The following is a 15,607-nucleotide window of genomic DNA, read 5'->3' as shown; positions in this document are numbered from 1 at the left end:
ATGTGTCTGGGGAGCATTGAGCCAACCTGTATCAAAACGTGGCAGCATGTGTGTGTTCCTCTGAGTTGCTGAGAGATGCTCTTAACCCAGATGGTTGCTTTTCCTTTCAGAAATGGTCTGTAGCAGCAGCCTCCTGCTCCTCCCTTCCCTCCCTGAGGCTCTGCTTTGGAGATACCCATTGCTGAGGCTCATGGTGCAATGAAAACCCTATAACAGTGTTGAGTGGTACAGGAGATGACCTAAGGTACGTGAGATCGTACGGCAAAGACTAAGCTTTTGTTTGTGCTGCAGGTGCTGGAGGCACGTGTTGGGGAGCTGTTTTGGCTGGAGTTAGATGAGAGGTGGTTACAGTTCCTGAGCATCTGCTCTGCTTCTGAAGGCCCCACCATCTTCCTCAGCAGGGTTTTATCAGTGCTGAGGAACAGACAGAGGACACCAGACTGAGATTTGAAATGAGCAGGGATAACCGTTGCAGCCCTGTGCTCCATACTTTCTGCCTTGGGGGTTGTGGAGCAAGTGCTGCCATTGCATCTCAGCTTGCTGCTGGTTTGGAGAGAGTCAGGAGACCACCTGCCTGGTGGACCCTTCAGGGATACGTACCAAGCAAAGCTGAGTCACCTTGGAGTAGGGAAAAGTCTGCGTTCATTGGGTGGTTTCAGTAAATCTGGGATTTAGTTTCAACAGAGATCAGGGTCACTGGGTGAGTTTGGTAATCAGAGAAAAAGAAGCAAGAGGCACCAGTGTGATGCCCTAAATCATGGAGACAAGGTCTCCCAACTTACCTGTTGTGGCCTTGACTATTTCAGGGGATGTTACAGGGCATCTTATCCACTGTTTGTGAAATGCACAACTGGCTGAGAAACGTCTCCAGCCGCTGTTCTCCAGAGCAGCTGGGCCCAGCTTTGCAAAAAGAGATGTCTTTCTGCAGGGCCTCCAGAAGCTCGACTCTCAGCTGCAGTGCCCTGTGGACCTGCTGGCTGGTTGCATCATAAGGTGGTTTGGTCTGAGAAGTTGGAAAGCACTCACTCCGTGACAGCCTGGATGAAGTTGCAGCAAGGGGTGAAGGGTGCTGTGTCCTGGGGGACCTGCCTCCTGTGATGTCCTCACCCCACAGGCAGTGTTTTCTGGGCACCAAGATGTGTTTTCAGCAATGACCTGCGATGTGTTCTGTGCTGGAGGGTGGAGTGGGCAGAAGAGACACCTGGAAAGCATCTGTGCTGCTGTTGTCAGAGTGATTATTCTGCCTTTTCTTAATTCTTCAGGGCTACAGGTTTTCTCCAAGGACAAACCCTCCCCTGATTTATCTTTCATTGCTGGTTGTTTGCTTTCTAAGTGTCTGAAATGACTATTGAAGAGTTAGGACTGCCAGCAGCCAGTGCTGCAGAGCACACCCCGCCGGGGTTTGGAATCAGCTGGTGCAAAGTCTTACATCATGGGCTTGTCATTGCATTTCTGTGTTGTGCTTGCATTGGTGGGCAGATGTCTAATGACAGAGAGGGCCTTGCGCAACCATGGAGCAGTCTCGTGGTCTGACTTGTAGCCCAGGTTCATGATGAGGGGGTCACCTGCCATGGCTCACGTCTGTCGTGTTGGCTTTGCCCAGTGGTTGTGACCTTTGCTGCTGGGTTCCTTGGTTGGAAATGAAAGTGTCTCATCACCTGCATCACCCCAGGCTTGGCCAAGGATGAAATGCAACTCTCTCACATCTCTGTCCCCCTACTGCTGCCCTTGGTGTGGTTGTGCATGAAGGGCATTTTAGGTGCAGGAGCCCTGCTGATGGATGATGCTTCACATGGAGGACATTTAGTGCTGCTGGTTCTCCTGCTGGGAGGCCACTCTCTTGCATGAAGAGGCTCCTGTGTTGGAATAAAATGCCTTTCATTGGCCTGGCTGGCATGGCTGTTCTTCATGGGGTCTAAGGAAATGAGCTTGATGGTGATTTAATGATGCTGAGTATGGTGCGGTGTAGACAGGTGGTTTCTGTGAGCTCAGCTCCCCACAAGTGTTCAAATAGCAAAGGCCAGTCCCTGCAACCCTTGGGAATAGGTGGATAATAAGAGTGAATGGGGAAACTGAGGCACAGAGACTTTAGCTCATAGGTGAGACCATGCAGCGCAGACTGTTGTCCTTTGATTTTCGTAGTACCAGATGAAAGCTAATGTGCTGGGTCCTCTTGCACACCCTTCCACCACATCCCTTCTCCAAATCATCGACACTTGGCTTTTGGGTTGCTTGAGTCAGAGCCGAGGCCGTTTGCTCTTCCCTGAGGGCGGTGAGCACCTCTCACTCTCCCTCGCTCCGTTGCTGGAGTCCCTCGTGCCCCAGGCGCCGAGGAGCTCTCTTCTCACTTGGCTGCAGAAATGGGCTCAGCATCCCAGAAATTCAGGCTTTCATGTGGGAGCCAATAGTCACACAACCTCCATCCAGAAACCATCATTATCGGCCGCTTGCTTTTTCTTGGTTTCTTTGAACTACAGCTCCCAGGATGCCTGAAGATATGCAGACATCCCGAAGACAGTGGTTTCCCATAAACTTTTGGGGTTTCATGCTTTGCAGGCAGGAATGTTTTTATTGCATCGCAAATCCCTTCAAGTCCCTCAAACCTCCGTGGCAGCTCCCTGCTGTGGGGCAGCCGCGGTGGCTGGAGGCAGCCGGGCGGGAGGCTCGCCAAGGGCTTTTCTCTCCGGCATTTTTCCCCTTCTCGCAAGAGGGACCTTTTTAAATCCCCGTCGTGCCTTTTGAAGGGGACATTTGGGCTGGGAGGAAGTTTGGACGAGCTACAGTTTGCCTGTAGGGATGCCTTTTCCCTTCTCCTTGTTCCCATTATTTCAAGGGCTGTTAAGCAGTGTCCTGTGTCCCCATGCACATTGCTGGGCAAAGCAGGGGACATGCTAGTGGGTGAGTGCCTCGGGCAGGGTGGCAAGGGGTTTTCACTGGGCTGGGAAGAACTAGGGCCACAGGGAAGAGAAGAAGATGCAGTTTCGTGCACCAGTACAAGAAAGCACAGCAGGCTTGGCTTTTAAATCCTGGTGTGCTCACAAGAACTAAGGAAAAACCAGAGAGGGAAATTTTCCATTAGCATGGAGAGATGTGGTTGTAACAGTGACCTAGGGGGTCCCCATCTCCCAGCCCCCAGCGCAGATCTGCCCCTGGGCCAGGTGAAACATCAGGGGACAGCACGTGCTGTGCCCGCATCCCACGGGTGTCCCCGCGGCTCCACATCTTGTTTCTGCCCATCCTGGGACAGGGGGAGGGTGCTGGGAGCAGAGCGGGGTCTGTGGCATAGGCCTGGCTGCCCCTAATAACCACTGACTTTCTGTAGGAGAGGAAATGCAGGGGGTAGAACAGGGCTGTGTGTAACTCGGTGGCATTTTATGGCATTGTTCTTCTGACTGTAAGAATACTTGAGTTTTTCCCATTTGGTGCTGGTGGACACCAGTGGTGTACTTTATGGTCTGACTTGCAGCATTTTGCCTTCCTCCTTTTTCCCTTTGGTTGATTGAAAAAAAAAAAAAAGCCCCACCAAAAAAAAGCCCAGAATCCTCCATGGATCAGGTTTTAATAACTATTTATTCTATAGGTGCTATTTTACCAGTTTGAGGAGCTTTGTGAATGAAACACAGAAGTGCTGGGTACCCTTTGTGGGCCACCAGCACCACCAACCACCCAGCCCTTGCCAGAGGCAGCACAGGCATGGGTCAGGCTGTATCTGTCCCCATGGGACACATCCTGCCCTGCTCTGCACCATCCCCGAGCAGTGGGGCCAGCGGGACATTGCTGGGGCTCCAGTTCCGCGTGGGTGTCCTGGTGCCTCGGGGCTCATTCCCTGCCGCCCCTCTCCTGTCCCTCCCTCCAGCACCTTGCACAAGCACACCCGGGTACCCGCACACACGCGTGTGCACACACGGTTCCTGGCACCTGCCTGCCCATCCCGACAGTGATCGGCGGTGGCAGGCGGTGTGGTCCTGGGAGAGGCGGGTGCCAGCCCAGAAAGGAAAACCATTGAGGCTCTGCGGCTGGCTGGCGTTAACCACATCACTCCTCTCCTGCCCTTGGAAAAGCCTGGTCGACTGGCAGCCCAGAATAACAAGCTTTTCCATTCCTGCGCGCAGCATTGGACGCGAGGCCATTTAAAACAAGAGCCGGCTCCAGCGCGAGTGCAGCGCTCACTTAGACTAAACAACGGCACGTCTCCCCTGGGCAGTGTGTCCCCTGCACTGGGGGATCAGGCTGAAAGCACAGATGTCGGGGCAGATCAGAACAGTACGGTGGAGATGCTGGGACAGCAGATCGGGACAGCACGGCAGGGGTGCCGGGGTGGCAGATTGGGACGGCATGGCGGGGATGCTGGGACAGCAGATTGGGATGGCACGGCAGAGATGCTGGGATGGTGGATAGGGATGGCATGGCGGGGATGCTGGGATGCCAGACTGGGATGGCATGGTGGGGATGCTGGGATGGCAGATTGGGGCAGCTTGGTGGTGATGCTGGGACAGCAGATCAGGACGGCACGGCAGGGATGCCGGGATGGCATGGTGGTGCCTCGCTGTGTGGGCTCAACCTGAGCGGTGGCTGGAGCAGGTGGAGGAAGATGAAGGTCCCAGGTGGGCTGAGTCTCTCCAGGGACCACCTTACCCATCCATGCTGATTGCATGCAAGGAAAGGAATTTGTTGGGTTTTGTCCTTTTCTCCTTTTTTTGTTCTTTTTTCTTTATTTTCCGTGTTATCTTTTTCATTTGGATAAAAGATTTAATTGCTAGGGGGAAATTCTGAAAACCAGCTACCAGGGCTGTATGTGGAGCTCTCCTGTCCCCTGCAAGAAGGGAGCATGTCTGCATGTTTCTGTGCCTTGACAGGCATATACTCAAGCACGCTCACACAGCCGGGTTGGAAGAGCCCAAGTTCTCTGTCCTGCTGCTCAGGAAGGAGGGATGTCCTCATTAAAAATGGTAATAAACGGAAATGATAGGATTCCTCAACATAAGCAAAGTGATGGGGATTTTTCCCAAGGAAAGGAATTTTTGCCCATTTTATTTTGTAGGTTATATTTAATTGTTGTCTGTAGATGGTTGGACTTCTGTTTTTAAAGTAGATTAAGCTAATTTTGAGGGTGAAGCATATCGTACATGCCATTCATGAAATGGTGCTCATCAGTGATATGGTTTATGGTAAGCACTAAGAAGATCTTTGCTGACGTCTGCTTTTAAGCTGTTTTACAGCACCAAATGGAGATAACGGGATCTTAATGTCACAAGGTAGCAGGCATGGAGATCTCAGACTAAATATTGCTTAGAGTCTGCAGAGAGAGGAAACTTCTAGGTCATGTTAAGTCGTCTTGAGGATCCCACTTCTTCTTAAGTCCTGGAGCCCCGTTCATGGGCCATGTTTGTATCATGGGATGTCTCAGCAGCATGTCCCACTGGCTGTGCTCACCCATGGGGAGCTTCCTGGCTTGGACTCACGTGGGACTGGGGTCACAGCAGGATTCTGCATCCCCTTGGGGGATATTGGTGCCTGAGAAGGGAGATGATACCACTGCAGGTCCCATCCCCGCCAGCGGCACAGGCATGTGGGGGGATGCAGGGCACAGCGTGACTCGCAGGCTGCCGGCACGCGTGCCCAGCATCTCTGTTCCTGCATGGACAGCTGTCGGTCAGAGGGGGAACAGTTGTTATTGTCAAAATGCAAATGAATAAAATCATTATTTTGGCAGAGAATTTTTAGGGGAAGGACATGCAAATTTACCTTCCATTCGGAGTGTACACTGGTATTAAAATACAATGTTTGAAAGCCAAAACAAAGGAACGTTTTAATTTGGGACTCATCAGATGGTTCCTTCTGCTTGGATTAGCATCAATTTCTTCTCAGCAAGTGCTATTAAGTTTGACAAAACTCCAGTTTTCAAAGAAAACAACAAAAAAGTTCTAAAAATGCCATCGATTTCCAGGGATTATTGCTGCTTTCATTTGCCTCCGCTGTTGTGAAGCAACTGGCTTGGTATTGAATACTGGACAGGCCAACAGGGACAGACTTTAGGAAAAGCGAGTAGGACATGAGGTTGGGTTTCTTCCTGAATGCTGCTTTAATCTGGCCCCAGGGTTCTGCTTGGAGGCGCGGGGTGCCAGGAGGTCTGATGCGGCCTCAGGTCACACCTGAAGGGTGCTGGCAGCCCTCGCCGTCAGGGTGGGAGCGAGTGGGCAGCAGGGTCACAAGGCTGCCGAGATCACTGGTGGAGGCTGTGCTGAAGGGATGTGTTGTGTTTCTTCCCTTGGCCTTCTTTATAAACACCCTTCACCTAAACCCCACCTTCCTGTAGTTCTCGGAAACAGCTGCGCTGCTTATTTAAACGCACCTGTGAGGTATTTCCATCCTTCTGCCCCTGCTTCCCTTCTCCTTTCCTCCCTGGGTGTACCTGCCCACCTTGTGTCGCAGATCAGAAATAGAGACTAGCCACTGACTCGCTAATTGTGATGCAGCCTGATAATGCCAACTACAATTAGCTGTACGTATCAAAGCGGTTTTGCTGGCGGATGTTTTTTGTGACCCCGTTATCATACTTTAAATAGAGGATCCCATCTGCTCTGCCAAGCTCCTTGCTGCAGAGCCAGGTCCTGCCGAGTCCAGCGTGGTCCTTCCCAGGGAAACCAGCCCAGTGTTGTGCTAGGTGCTCTGCCAGGTTTATGAAGAGCTAGGCCTGGGAAAGCAGCGCTCATCAACAATCTCTAAGTGCTGCTTACATCCCCCAATATGTGGTGGGTGTTGGAGACCACCGAAAGATCTGCTCCTTTCCTTAAGTCACTGTGGCCGGCCAGGTCATGCCAGCTACACAGGGCTGTCCTGGATTGTAGCTGTCGGGGTTTTGCAGCTCTGACCTGTCTCTCCTTTATGGCTTTAGGGCAAGAGGCAGCTTGTGCTGGTGTATGCTGTGGCACAGTGAAGAACAGTTCAGGGTCTCTAAATATGGCATCTTGTCTTGAGCTGCAGCATCACATCCCAGGGCTGTCTCCATGCTCCCTCTTGTCGAGGCTTCTGGCTTCTTTCGTTATCATCTGCAACTCCTGCCACTCCTTCCCCATCTGCAGCATCCCCCCACCCCTCTCTTTGGCCTCGGGAAGCCTCAGCACACTGACCAGCTGTCCTCCCCCTGCAGCAACCACCTTGTTGAGTCAAAACAGGCATCACTAGCTTTACTCGGTCCCACCAGACTGGCTGGTTTAGCTTGTGGAGACCCACCCCTGGCAGGTGGGTGAGCCAGCACACTTGCAGAGCTCACACCCTTGGCAGTGCAAAAACCGTTGGCTTCTTCTCTGCAGCATCACGCAACTTCGGCCCATCACCCAGCTCACAAACCTGGTGTGATAATGCATGGAAAAGTTTGGTTGAGTGGATTCGCCTGAATTCATGACTTGCTCAAACCGTGGCTGCCCGCAGCTGCTCCGTCACGTTGTCTAATCTGTCCTGAGCTCCTCACGGAGGTAGATGAGCACCTGTTCCCCTGACGTGCTGTTCAACACTGTGGTGCTCATTGAGGGAGAGATTCCCTAATGTAATAGCCCACAGACAGACCTTGGGCTGTAGCAGCATCAGATCTCACAAGCTAATCACGGTTGAGTCAGTGCGAGCAGTGGGACGCTGAAGTCCCGAGGGAGACCCAGGAACTTGGAGAAACTGCCGATGAGTTCCTCTCCCTGCACAGAGCCAATGCCCAGCTCTTCGGGTGAGGGACCAAACCTCCCGAGATGCTCTGTGCTCTACTGCTGTGGGGAGCGCAAGCCCAACTGAGTTCCTGTGTTGCTGCCTTGGAGAAGACACTTCGCTGCTGCTTGGGTTGCACTGTTGTGTTATGGCAGGAGATCACCCAAGCTTCCCATTTCCAGCCCTGGGCAGCATTGAGTGAGTGGGGACTGAGCCCCCAGAGGTGCAGCAGAAGGGCAGCATCCCGTGCAGACGTGGTGGTTCATCAGCAGAAGCTCCGGGTGGGCAACCTTGGTAGTCAGTGACTGTCCTTGAGCCAGGGGAACACACTGAGGGCAGGTTTCACTCAGGGAGTCCCCAATGCTTCCCACCCGCCACTCACCTGGAGCTAAGGTGTGAGATGGGCTTTGGAAGTCCCTTTGGGCAGTGTCCTATGCCTGTCACCCTATGACCCAAAGCAGTGGTGGAAGAGCTTAGTCTGTGGCTCGTGCGCCCCAATCCTGGACATTGCTTATAGATTTAGGAGCCCGAGCAGGAGGAATGTGAGTAGAGGAGTATGTGACTGTCTGCAGCTCACCAGGTTCCCTGTGTTCTCACCCATAAGCCCACAGATATCGGACACCAGTGGACGAAACCACTTCCCTGAGTGGTGAGGGCAGGAGCAGGACAGCATGGCAGCGGCAGGGTGGGGCTCTCAGGGCTCCCTCCTCCAAAGCATTTCTGGGGACCCCAGAAATTTTGGTGGGAGTCAGGGCAGTTTTCAACATCACTACCTCTTCTTTCTCCCCTTCTCGGTCGGAACAGACAAATCAGAGCCATGCAGGGCAACAGGGGCTCACAGTGTCCTCTGCGGATGCCTGCGAAGTTTGGTGGCACGTTGTTGCATCAGGAGGGCCATAGAAAGCCCAAAGCCAGTGGAGATGAACCTGAGGCATTTCTGCCTTCTGCTTGGTGGACCTTCCTCCGCTGAGCCTGGTCCCTCTCATCTGAGCCTGGTCCGCCCATCTGAGCTGGGTTCCCCTTGGCTGAGCCCAGTCCCCGAATCCAAGCCCGGTCCCCCCATCCAAGCCCAGTTCCCCAGTCTGAGCCCACACAGACTCGTGGTTATGTAAAGACCCGGCGAGCACGACCGGGAGATTCTTCAGTGTTGGAATCTGAGTCACATGGGGCTGTTTTATTTCCCCCTTTGCTAATCTCGTTTCTATAGAAACAAGATTGGGAGGAAAAAAAAAAAAAAAAAAGAAAAGAAAAAAAGAGCCAAGCACAGAGCGAGCGAGAAACCTGAGGTGATGGGTGAGGGAAGCAGAGGTGGTGGATGAGGCAGTCAGGCAGCGCGGGGATCCCGGCCGGGATGGGAGCGTGCGTGTGGTTGTGTGTGTTGAGGGCACAGGGACTCTCCCAAAGAGCCACTCTCGGATGAGCTGCTCCTCCAGCAGCAGTTGATCGGCAGAGCTCGGAGGAAAGGGAGCAGAGGCTGTGCAGGTGAGTGAGCGTTGCTCGTGCGGCTCCCGGGCATCTTTCACCAGCACAGCACGGCACACCGCAGCTGTGCCCGGCTCACCAGGGGTCCTGTCCTCGGCTGCTGCTCTGGCCACACTTGCAGCTGGAGCCGGGGCTGGTGGGCGCTGCGCCCGAAGCATGCGGGTGAGTGGGGTTTGCCAGAGTGGCATTCGTGGTCGATGCTTGCCCGGAGGCTGGCTGGGTGTGTGCGGCCAGGCACGTTCCCCTTCTGAAACCTCTCTCTCCCAAAAGGCTGCTGCCTGCTCACAAGGCACCTTTAGCTTCAATTATTTTTCCTCTATTTCATTCTAACTGCACTTGTGCAAACACGATGCTCACAGGAGCCGAAACCTGCAGCTGCAGGGAGCGCAAAGAGCTGTGCTTACTCCCAGCCCTGCTCTCCCCGAGGCAGCGTCCGACTCCCTCGCAGCGGGATTTCCCTTCCCCAGCCTCCAGGTCAGGCTGTGGCCGGGATGCCTGTGGGGATAAGCCCAACTCGATAGCTGGTTTTGCTATGACTGTTCCCAAAGGGAGGACCAAATGAAAACGGCTGCTTGTTTGTCTGCTGCCAAGTGCCTGGGCTGCCCACAGCCACTGCACAGCTTGTCCTGGGACTTTTGCTTGCCTGTGCTAATTCCAGAGGCTGGCAGCTGCCTGCCAGGAGCTGGGTTAGTTCTGAACCATATACAAGCACATGCTGGCTCCTGAGTCTCGGGGGGGACCGCAACAAGTGAGAGCTATTCCTGCCTGGGCTAAGATGTCTCTGTCTCTGTGGGATGGACGGCTCATGCCTGGGTGGTGGCGAGGGCTTTGGCTGGGTGTGTTGGTGGAGCAGGATCATTACCAGCACTGCCTGTCCCATGCCGGTTCTCGCAGTGGCTGTGCCTTGTGACCTCGGTCATCCTGTGCCCATGGCACGGTGCAGCATGGGCCATGGTGTGCCCTGCAGCTCTGGCTGTGGCATGGCTGGGTTGTGCAGTGCCAGCGGCTGGGTGAGATGCCACATGAGCACTTGGGCTTCTGCAGGCACACACTGACTCTGATGGCTGCAAACTGCTGAAACACGCTGCTTTTTGCAGAGGCAGCCTGCAATGTCCCTCCAAGGGCTATGGCAGGGGAGAGGGAGGGCCTCAGAGCTGAGGGGATGGGGATTTTGCTTGTCATCACTTTCCAGTTGTGACACGGCGTGGGGGATGCAGCAGCGAGGCATTGCCAACCCCTGGCCAGATTCGCGCCTGTGCACAGCTGATGAAGCTGGAGGGATGAATCGAGTCCCTGTGTATTTCTGTACTAAGTCAGCTTTGGGAAATGTCATTGCTCATCCGCCTGCCCAGCCAGTGAGGGGGTGGAGGACGGCGCTTCAGACCCTTGTCCTCACCCGAAAGGGCAGCTGAGCGGATTTTTGTGCTGGGGTGCTGTGTCCTGTGATGGCTCAGTGAGGTGGCTGAGCTGCAGGCAGGATGGGGCTGGGCTGCCAGCCCACCATGGCTCTGCTCTGCCTGCGCTCCCACATCAAGCTGGTGAGACACGGCACGTTCGGGCAGTGCAGGTGGTGTGGAAGCTGTGCCCCATGCAGAGCCTGAGTCTTCCCCCTTGGCTGGGGTGGGCTGTGCAGCCAGCGAGGGTCCGAGTGCTGCTCTGAGCACCCTCCGCACATCCTGGTTGAACATCCCATCAGCACACATCAGGCTGGGGACAGAACTGTCCCCATGCCCTTAGCAGCATAGACCTGCCCCTGCCTGCTGTGTGCCTGCAGCGAGGGCTGGGTGCTGTGGCCGATCCTGGCGGAGAGTGTTTGCAGCACCAGGTCCTGCTGCCTCTATGTGCACACAAAGTGGTGGTTTTCATGGGGAAGATGTCGCGTGCAGGATTTGCATCCCCGTGCCCTCAAGCAGCGACGACGTTCCTGCCTCCCTGGCGCTGCCAGCTCTGCTATGCTGAGAGGTTTGGAGGGAACGGCTGAAGATGGGTATTGCTGCACGAGTCTCCAGGGCTGATAACTATTTCTGGGGAAAAGATGCTATGTTCTGACTTAAACGCTGACATGGGACTCTGAACATGTGTAATCTGGCTGACAGATGGCAAGTCAGAGAGGTGTGATTTATGATACAGCACAGTAGCTGAACAACCTTCTCTGGTTGTCAGGAGACAATTCTTCCCAGTGCTGCGGTTGATGTTTCAATTGATGGTTTTCCCTTTGTGTCCCCTCTGGCTCCTCGGCAGTGTGCAGGGACCACCGGGAGCCTTGGCAGGTGCCGGTGTGGCTGGATGGGTCTGCCAAGCCCCGGCAGTGCCGATGCTGAGCTGCTGCAGAGATGCTGTTTCTTATGATGTGGTGGGCAGGTCACCTCAAATCCTGCCCAGGCTGAACCATGAGCACTCCCATGGAGCGAGCAGGGCTTGGGGAGTGGTGTTGGCCTTGTCACTGTCCCTTGGCTGGGGCGAAGCTGGCTCAAGGCAGCAGTGGCTCTCTGGCGCTGCTGGTTCCCAGACTGGCTCTTGTGGTGCTGAGCATGCTGGTACCGATGGGAGAAGGCACAAAAATCTTGCCCATCAGTGAAGCGCACAAGAGGACAGATGCTGACAGCCGTAGGGAACCTGCCTTACTCACATGGCCTCTCTGTGCCTCAGTTTCCCTGCCTCTACCTTGTGATCACTAACGCTGATCTTTCTCAAGGGATGGGCATCTATTAGTGTTTGGAAAGCACCTGGAAAGTAAAAGTGTGGTCCCAGCAACATCCCCTTCCCCATGTTAGAGGCTCACTGCTGCTGCCACCCATGGAACACAGATCCCAGCCACAATGCCCAGCGTGGCTCTAGGAGCATCCTGACCCTGGGAGCTTCCCGAGCCTGCGGGACCGGGGCAGCTGCAGCACGAGGAGCTCATGGAAGTGGACCCACAAGCAAGGCCTCAGTGGGGCAAGGGCAGTGGGGCAGAGCAGGCTGTGGGTGTCGGGCTGCATTTGCCTGCATACAGCCACGGCAGAGCAGGTATGATTCATTCCTTCTTCTGCAGTACATTTTATGTAAAGCAGCACCGTATAAATAGCCAGATGATTCTGTAATGTGCTCCTGGCTTTCTAATTAGTGATGCGTCTGCTGGATCTTTCGGGTCTGGCAGAGGTGAGAGGAGGCTGGTTCATTGCTGAGCGCTGGGTAAGTTGCTGACAGCTGTCAGGGGGAGGTGCTGGCCCATCAGAGCAGTCGCAGCCGTCTCCTCTAACCTGGCTACACGCAGTTGGAGGTGGTGGGTGAACCGACTGGGTGACCAGTAGGCTGGAAGGTTGGTCTGGGGGATGAAAGCATCACCCAGCGTCTCAAGATTCTTGGTCACCTGACTCGTACGTGGCCTCACTTGTCCACGCTGGGTCAGGCAGGTGTAGGCAGTGCCTGCCCTGTGCCGGAGTGCATCGCCTTTCTCCCTTATGCCATCCCACAGGCAAGACCACATGTCCCCGAGCACCCAGGTGGCTTCTCCAGCCCCACCAGCACACTCTGCCCCCAGGGGCTAATGCTCCTTTATTCCGAGCCCTGCTGGCACGTCACCCTGTTTTCCCCTGCCAGCTCTTCTTGGCGGATGCTGTTGGCTCTATCCAGTGCCTGCTTCTTCCCTGCCTGGGGCAGGTGGATGTGTCTGGGTAAACCTCCTGGGTTGTAACATTGTCCAGTGGTGTTGATCGCAAGAGGCACGTACCGGCATGACAGAGACACTTGTTTGTTGCGGGGGGCAGCTGCCATCCTGCATCCATGCAGGTGGTTTGGGATTTCCCAGCCCCCCATCCCTGCTGGGGACCGGTTTGGGAGGGGTGGCTGTGATGGTGCAAGGAGTGTGGTGGGGATGGGATAAGCATAGCAAACAGGATAGTGTTCTCCAGGCAGTCCCTAGATCTCGTGAGATCAACATACTCCCACGTCCTGGCAGCTGGGGATGGAGCCCTTACCCCTGCGGAGCGGCAGGAACCTCTCCTGAGGGGGTAGAAAGCTGGGCGGTGTCAGGGCTGCCACAGCGGGATCACTCAAATGCTGTCGAGTAGATGCTATCAGAAGCCAACAGCTCTCGTTCCCGTCACCCAGCCCCATCCCTGGGTCAGCCCTGAGCCCTGCTCGCTCCAGGCTCCACACCGCACCAGGGACTGCTGCAGAACATCGGTGGTCAGTGCCCTCGACTCCCCAAACTGGGATTTATTCGGTACAGCCAAGCTTTGACACCAGATCAGAGGAGAGGCGAGGTGGCGAGGATGGTGTTAGTGCAAGGCTCTGCTCGATGGGCTTTTGCACGGCGCCTGGATTGCTCCTCCTCGAACATCTCTTCCTCCAAGCGGGGGAAGGCTGGGGTTTGGGTTTCTTGTTGGGTTTCTTTTAAGGCAAACCTCATCCTTTACATCAAAGTAGTATTTCTTCTCAAGAATGTAAAGAATGACCCTGGAAGGTCTGAACAGCTTTTTCCCAGCGGTGATCGGAGAGACGAGAGCCTTCTCCAGAAAGCTGTCTCCACCCTGTCCTCAGCAACAGCAATTCATAAGCTGAAAAATAAATCAATAACCAGAGTTAATGAATTGAAGATGTCTATGTTTAAAATGTATCAGGAAAAAAACTGTTAGCTGGTCGTGGTTGGCTTAATTATTGTGGGGAAAGGCAGGGAGCTCTCATTTCTGAGAAATACCTTCTTTTTTTCTTTCTTTTTTTTGAGGTATTTTGTTTGGTTGGAGCCAGTCAGGACTTGAGAGGAGAGGAGGATTGTCTTTAGCAATGTGTGTAGGTTCAAAGTCTGCCCCAGGTCTGTCCTTCATCCTCTGGGACCTGTGTCAAATTGCTCCTGTCCCCTTCCCTGCCCAGCCTGGGGCTGGCTGAGCCGTGGCAGTGTGTCGTGCCGTCGCAGGACCGAAGGAGAGGCAGCAGCCACGCTGGTGTGCATGGCAGGGCTGGCAGATGGCACCTGTGCCACCAGTCTGGTCGTGTGCCCAAGTCGGGGTGTCCCAGCTCCCCAGGCTGCTCCTCCCTTGCTCCCACCTCTGCTCCTGTTGAACTGACAGCAGGAATGGGTTGTGGAGCCGTTTTTGGCTGCAAGCCGGGGGTGCCAGCCCTCGGCACAGCTGGCACCAGTATCTCTGTGCGCTGCAGGCTCAGAGACGGTGTGTTGTGCTTTGGGACAGTGGTGATCTTCTGTGGAGCACTGGGGTGGAGGGGATGTGCAGCGTGGCCCCAGAGCCTGGGGATTCTCCTCTCCCTGGTCTCAGGAACTGCGGGTGACACTGGATCATCCCACCTGGCAGGAAGGGACATTGTCAGTGCAGATGAGTCTTGCAGCTGAACCTGTTTCCTCGCAGGCTTTTCTGTTTCCTCCTCCGAAACATCTCCGACATGGGCTGATTTCCATGTCAGCCCTCAGCAGGAAAGCTGTCTTGGTGTTTGAGAGCCCCAGCTGGGAGCCCGCAGGGGCTCTGGGGCTCCCGCGAAGGAGCGTGTGGCCGTGGCAGAGGTCTGCTTTGCTTCTCTCCACTAATGCTTCCCTGGCTGCCTGGCCCCTCTTGGGCAAGCACTTGCAAGAAGCAGAAGCAGCCAGCGTTTCTCTAGCAGTGGCTGTCAGCAGTTTTCATTTGAGCAGGAGCATACGACCTAGGGAGGTGATTTTGCTGCAGAGGGGAGCAGGACCCAGCGCTAACTCAGCCTGCCAGGCTCACAGCTTCAGTTTTGCTAACAGCACACCATGGACCTGTGCTGGTCCTGGCTTCGTGAAGCGATGCTAAACCTGCTGCTGCTCCACCTCTTTCCCCCAAGCCTGGTGCCACCTCATCCCAGTGCCACTGACCCTCCGGGAGGCCCTTGCTTCAGCTCCAAGCATCACCTGGCTTTGTGCCATGGACCTGCCGCTGGGAGCCAGAGTGCTTCAGTGACATTAATGCCTTTCCTCTCCCCTTCCCCAGGTCGGAAAGCAGCCTCTCTAGGTTTGCCCACCGCTTGTCAGTTAAGCAGAAGCAGGAGAAGAGAAGGAAAGCTGAGTATGCCTCAGCCGAGCTGTCTGCCTTCCGGCCCAGGTCTCTGAGCATTGAATGGTAAGAGCTGCAGGACATGGCTGGGGGAAAGGAGCTGCTGCCTCTCCAGTCCCCCTCCTGTCCCCTGTCCCCACTGTTGCCACTCTCTATCCCTGTCCAAGCAATGTCCTATGGGACAACACCCCTTCAGCCCCCTCCATCTGCTGCAGAAGTATCGAGCCAAAACGTCCCCCCTTGCCCCAGTGCAGGGAGCAGTGGGGAGCCCCAGGTGGCTCCTTCCTTGGGGGGCTGAAGAAGACCCCTTGAACTGAGCCATGGAGGTCTTTGGGGGCTCATTGTGGGATGCGGACATGCGCATCTGCTGGGCTGGGGCATGTGAGTGCACAACCTTCAGGAGCCCCTGCTGCCAGCTGCTCCTC

General features: G+C 55.0%; 1 protein-coding gene across 3 annotated transcripts in view; it reads left to right on the top strand.

The window, feature by feature from the left end:
- Nucleotides 1–15,607, top strand: part of LOC135994232 (ankyrin repeat and fibronectin type-III domain-containing protein 1-like) — a 227,774-nt gene that overhangs the window by 174,541 nt on the left and 37,626 nt on the right. For 2 of the 3 annotated variants that reach the window (XM_065644652.1, XM_065644653.1), the window contains exon 6: nucleotides 15,120–15,248. The exons of the other annotated variant lie outside the window; for it this stretch is intronic. In XM_065644652.1, coding sequence (XP_065500724.1) covers nucleotides 15,120–15,248 — 129 coding nt within the window. The remainder of the gene's footprint in view (nucleotides 1–15,119; nucleotides 15,249–15,607) is intronic. 3 annotated transcript variants of the gene reach the window in all.

This window comes from Caloenas nicobarica, chromosome 14 (assembly GCF_036013445.1).
Source record: "Caloenas nicobarica isolate bCalNic1 chromosome 14, bCalNic1.hap1, whole genome shotgun sequence".
Taxonomy (NCBI): Eukaryota; Metazoa; Chordata; class Aves; order Columbiformes; family Columbidae; genus Caloenas; species Caloenas nicobarica.
The sequence above is the reverse complement of the archived record's forward strand: the minus strand, read 5'-3'. Positions and strand labels throughout refer to the sequence as shown.